Source organism: Natator depressus, chromosome 13 (assembly GCF_965152275.1).
Source record: "Natator depressus isolate rNatDep1 chromosome 13, rNatDep2.hap1, whole genome shotgun sequence".
NCBI lineage: Eukaryota > Metazoa > Chordata > Testudines > Cheloniidae > Natator > Natator depressus.
Genome location: NC_134246.1, coordinates 8,226,488 through 8,232,214, shown reverse-complemented (window position 1 = coordinate 8,232,214; position 5,727 = coordinate 8,226,488). Strand labels below are relative to the sequence as shown.

General features: G+C 42.2%; 1 protein-coding gene across 1 annotated transcript; it reads right to left on the bottom strand.

The window, feature by feature from the left end:
- Positions 1 to 560: 560 nt before the first annotated feature.
- Positions 561 to 5,526, bottom strand: RPS21 (ribosomal protein S21). Its single transcript, XM_074969384.1, has 6 exons — positions 5,465 to 5,526; positions 4,423 to 4,519; positions 3,113 to 3,176; positions 1,987 to 2,058; positions 818 to 873; positions 561 to 626 (listed from the first exon to the last, which is right to left on the bottom strand). Exons 2-6 carry the CDS (start codon positions 4,470 to 4,472, stop codon positions 617 to 619), a joined length of 252 nt encoding a protein of 83 aa, XP_074825485.1. The 5' UTR covers positions 4,473 to 4,519; positions 5,465 to 5,526; the 3' UTR covers positions 561 to 616.
- Positions 5,527 to 5,727: the final 201 nt, after the last annotated feature.

The window sequence follows — 5,727 nt, the reverse complement described above, 5'->3', positions numbered from 1 at the left end:
AGCATGTTAAGAAAATGTAAGCATTTCCTATAAGGACACACGATAAGCTTTCAACAGAAGAGCCAAGATATGAGCACATCAGTGGCAGAAACACATACGGCACCAATATTAGCAGAAGAAAGCTGAGCCTAGACTTTAATAGTCTCAGTCAAATTAACCCACAAGGGCATATCCTACAAAAGCTTTCCTTCTGAAACACATTTCGATGGCAGAGGCAAAATCAAACAATTTCTAAGTGTTTTCAGACTGCTATGCCTGCAAAACATTCAACTCTTGATCTATGTTGTAGAAAGTTAAAGCAAGGGTAATACCACGAGCTAAATTTGCAACATATACTAAATTTGGATGAGAAAGTTTTAAGTTAACAAAAATGCAGACCCAAATTTTCAAATGAGGCACAGTTCTATATATTGGGTTATTAAAAGGTTTCATCTCTAGGTCCTCAGAATTAGTCAGTTCTGTAACTTTCCTGCACAAACATTTGAAGATATTTTAGGCAACTTTAAAAAAACCCACTGGCATTTACGGTTCTGAACTAAAATAAAACACTGCACATCAAATACGTTTAAGCTGTTTATTTTACAACAAAATGTTCCATATCAGAGAGCCTCTTCAGTTAGAAATTCCTGGAAAAGAAAACCAAACAAAATTGTTACAAAATCATAATCTGTTTCAGCAGCTTTAATAAATATTTTTGTGAAACTTCATAAACAGCCTGTAAATCCAGAATACATGTTTTCATCAAGACCCAGAACTTCAGAACCTGGAAAGGAAATCACATTGATAACCTTTGCAAAGATGAGATAAACATACTTACTTGGAAACAATCCCATCATTTTTTGCCAGACGCAGAATAGAATCATCAGATTCACCCTTAAATAGAAAAAAAAATGGAGTTCTGAAACAGTCTATAATCCCTGGTTTCTCATTTTTAAATGTAAAACGAGAGATGTGAGGTGCTCAGCTACTTAACGACATTTCTGGAAGCATCAAAGGTTTCAAGATGTATAAATCTGTTGATGGAATGCTATTTGTGAGAATCAGCTTTTCCAAAAGTATTCAAAATATTCATCAACTTTTTGGCCATCTTGCAGTACCAGAAAGTGTTTTTAACGTCATACATTATGTCACTTGATGCTCAGTGATATATCTTGTTATTACAAACACACAGCGTCCTGATAAAAAAGTGCAGAAAAAGCCTCAGACTGTGTTGGTTTAAAGAAATCTTAGAAGCTGGATTTTTGTGTTGCTTACGAACACCACAGATCCAACACTGCTCTAGAAATTGGTCACTTAGTACACTGGTTGCCACAAAAAAAAAAACAAAAACAAACCCTTCAACTATTTATTTTACTGATTTCATTAGTACAGATTATTGGACAATTCAATTATACATGTTTTAACCAGAAAAAAATATCAGAACAAATAAGTGGAGAAGTTGATTCGGTAATGGAATTTGTTTGTGAAATTCACCTCTCAAATCTAAACAGAATGAATACAAGCTAGGTTTTTGTTTTACATTTAAAACTGATTAAGGTCTCATGAAAGGTACTGGACTGAGAACTTTAGAAACAGAAATCCTCTATCCAGTGAGTAGCACAGGAAGCAACAATACTAACATCCTTACATTCCCCCGACAGTGTGCCTCAGATATGTTCTGGAGGAAGAACAACTTGTGGATAAAGAATAGCAGTGTTTCTATGATGGACTGGCCCTGTACAAACTCCCATTAAAGTCAAGAGTTTTTTTTTCCATTTAAAAAGAAGTTGGATGGGGTCCACTGTCTTTGTTCCCTTTACTGAGTCTGCCAAACAGTGTTCCACATGAGAGGTATGGTTTTTGTGATAGACACAGTAGTCAACTAGGAGTTGGACTGAGATCACAAACTTTTCACAAAGGCCAAACATGAATCACAAGGGGATAAACAGTCCAACCAATCTAAGATGGAGTAAACACATTTCCTAATTTTCAAGAAAATATTCTTACCATCCTACGAATTGCTCCACATATGGCATAAGTTTTGAACTGGCCATTGACTCTGCCTGTGACCTTGTCAACCTACAATTATAATTAGATCATTTTGATTAAGTAGACATGATGGTAGACACACAATTCTTGTAATGCTTTACCCTCTAAAAAAGATCAAGTTTGCAAACAAGAGGTGTCAAAAGGTAAATTGTTTGCAGAGAAATGGATCCAATGGTCAGAATGTCATGAATCACAAAACCTGAGCCAAATGTCCACATTAAAAATGAGAGGTTAGTTTCTCCACTTACATAAAAGGTCCATAGAGTCTGATGGATTTAGGATCAGACAACATAATAGGAATACAATAACCAGTAACAAACTGGTGTATTAACAAAGGTCTGGATAGAAGATAAAGTCAAAGTCTCTTTTGGGACACAAGTACATGTCCAATTTAAAAGTAAGTTTGTGGATTTAGCTGCCTTAATGACAAGCGTGCTCCTCTGGATTTAGTACCATATCAAATTTGGAAGAAACAGTCTTGTTCTGCAGCCAGATAAATGCACAAGAAAAAGGACACAAATGATCTCACTTTTTCAAGTTGTAGGGAAGCTTTCCAGAAAGAGAATGTTGAGCAGTGTAAGATTAAACCCTGCAGAGACCCTTAAAATAGCACAAGGATTTGTTTTTCATTTCTGCTGATCCCCAATCCTTGAATAATGAAATATGGTAAACAAGAGAATTTTTCTCAACATTTAATGGGAAATAAAATCACTTAAAAATGTTCATATTATGGTGATGTAAAAATAAAGTAATTTGCCCAAATCCACACAGTAAGCAAACTGCAGAGACAAAATTGCAAGACTTCCAATTATCAGTCCCATACTTTAACTACTAAGCCACATTTCCTCCATGAATATTAAAAAATGACAAATCCTGTACAAAGCACAACAGAGGCAGATTTGCCAAAACAAGCTGCCAAGATAAACTACATCCAATGCTCTTGAGATGGTATTAGATGTACTTGGAGATATAATACAACAATCACACTGAGCACTTCATAAATGTTAGTGAAACTGAAGGTTCTAAATTTCACAAATAGTTAAAACTCTCTAATTAGATCTACATCTGTCATGAGTTATCTTACCTCAGAAATATTCATTTGAATGGAAGCATGGTCCTTCGCACCGATTATTCGGTTGCTAGCAGAGCTGAGGAAAGAGGTAATATGAAGTTAAAATAAGAAGCATACCAGGAGGGTATTATACTACTCAAAGCCTATTAAAGGCCTATCCACGGTATGGGTGCAGCTGGGCTAGCAGTTTGATGGCGATAGTCAAGGCATCAGACAGCTCAATGATCATACAGTTAAAAATAGGCCTGACACTGGATTTAAACCTGGCTCTTATTTGGCAGTATTGCACTTAGCTATGGCAGTAAATAATCATAATGCTGGTCTATTTCATTATTTTTAGAATGTATTTAGCGCTATGTTCACTGCATGTAAATGAAGATAACGCTCACACTGGAAATATGCATTCATACCTGCTCTGGAAAGCAACTATAAGAAACTGAAATGTAGCTGCCTATGATGTCTGAGAGGAATGCTACTTATTTAGTAACACAGCAGTGGTGGTGATGGAATAGAATCAACTAGCCCTTCCAATAGCATCCAGGTTTATCGGAATTTCTTATTAAAAAAACCTCCCTGTACTTCTGTTTAATTCTTTGCCTATCTTAATCCTAAAAAAGACTAAACATTGTGGAATCCAGATACAGTGAGTAATCATGAGTTCATGGTAAAAACTCTTAAGAACCCAGAAGGAGCTCACGAAACCACTACTGTAGGAAATAAACACATACTCACAAATGAGCAGTTAACTTTATAAGTTTTTGCTCCCCCTTGAAGAAGGTCAGAACAAAATGACACTCAACACCAATCTGGCCACTTGCTAATGTCTATGTGCTTTTGTGAAAGTTACGTTCTTTTCTCTTAAACAGTGAAGGTAACTAACCACTGGAACACTATCAATTGTTGTGGTGAAATCTCCATCAGTGACAAGTTTTAAGTCAAGATTGGATGTTTTTCTAAAAGATATTCTCTAGTTCAATAAAGGAATTATTTTGGAGAAATTTTATGGCCTGTGTTACCCAGGTCAGATTAGATGATCACAATGGTCCTTTCTGACTTTGGAATCTAAGAGGAAGCAGTCATTCAACTAAATTAACCCCTTCATAGAATATAGTGAACTGGTGCTTTGGTTAGCAAGTTTCACGCTTCAGGGCATAAATTGATCCTCACACAGGAACTGCCTTTCACATAGCATCATATACCAGTGAGGTTTATTATGGGGATACTGACACTGTTGGATCCAGGAGGCTGCACAAGACTGACCATTTGAGTCAGCCTAGAAAAACCCATATCCCTATACAACAGCACCAAGAAAAGGCACTCACCATTTACGAGGCACATACAGGTCCACAAATTCCCCAGCGTCGTTCTGCATCTTATTTTTCTATATGCTACCACACAGGGATGTGCAAGAGAAGATACCTAAGGGGACATAAATCACAGAATCATACCCTACCAATCAAGTACTCACATACATGTTCTAACAGCCTAGCCCACTGAGAGCTGTCCAGCTCAGCTTGAGCACACCTCGGTCTATCCATCTTACATTTTATCCTGTAGTATCGGTGTGCCTTCCTCATAAGGTCAATGGCAATAACAAAGCCCCTTGTGAGCTTAATGCAGTCTCTTTCTCCCTTTTTGCAACACATACCACTCTGCTTGCGGTCAAGTCTGCTTTTTGAGCATCTTGCTAGTTTTTGTGGGGATGGATTTTGTGGGCATGTCAGTGTTGTGTGATTCTTCTGGTGGAAAGGCCTTTTCAAAAGGGAAGGTTTTGCAGCGTTTCCCAGAGACAAGCAGGCGTATTTGCCTGCTCTAACAACCAGGGCCCCATGACAAATGCTTCGCCCTCAACCCTCGTGCGCTTCGCCCTGGGCTCGGTGATCTGCGCGGTCCCAACCCGTCAGCCTCATGCACGGGGGCGGATTCTCTGATGTCACTGGGGCCGGAGCCATTAAATCCCCAGCTCCAACCTGGGACCAACGGGCCCAAACCCGGCCCCAGGCACCTCAGCGAGGCGCGAGGCGCGAGACACGGGCCGGGGGGGGGGGCAGGAAAAGCCGGGCCGCCCCACGTGGCTGGGCTCGGGACGGGAAGACAAGCCCCGGTTCGTCTCCCTTGTGCTGGGGGAGGGGGCTTTCTCCGCTGACGGCCGGCCCGGGGCGTGGGACAAGGCGGGAGACCCGACCCCGGGCCGGACCGGGCCGGGCCGGGTCAGGCGGCGGCGGCGGCGGCGGCGGCCGGGGCCGCCCCTCCTCACCCCCAGGGCCGGAAGACGGGCAGGGAACCCAGCGCCGCCGCCCACCGGTATCTCCACAGCCCCCGCGGCCTACAGCCCCACCAGCCCGGCCGCCCCTCGCCTCCTACCTCGCCGCCAGCCCAGACCGGAAAGGGCGGGACCCGCCGCCCGGAAGCGATAACACACAGCGGGGAAAGACACGAGCGCTTCCGGGGCAGCGTCCTTGACGTCACTGGCGGGATGCGGGGCCCGGCGGGGGGCGCGAGGCGCGGTTAGCTGGCGGCCGCTCCAGCCCGCCGGCGGAATCCACCCGCCCCCGCTACCGGGGGGGTTAATAAATCTGAACAGAGCCGAGACCTGAGCTGCCGAGACCAGGGCCGTGTAGCTTCGA

Bases quoted from the DNA above. Each gene is read 5' to 3' on its own strand.
- RPS21 (XM_074969384.1), bottom strand. From the start codon at position 4,472: ATGCAGAACGACGCTGGGGAATTTGTGGACCTGTATGTGCCTCGTAAA. The intron at 3,177-4,422 runs GTGAGTGCCTTT...CTCTTTCCTCAG, and splicing joins CTGTATGTGCCTCGTAAATG to CTCTGCTAGCAACCGAATAA. The intron at 874-1,986 runs GTAAGAATATTT...TTTCTATTTAAG, and splicing joins GTGGAGCAATTCGTAGGATG to GGTGAATCTGATGATTCTAT.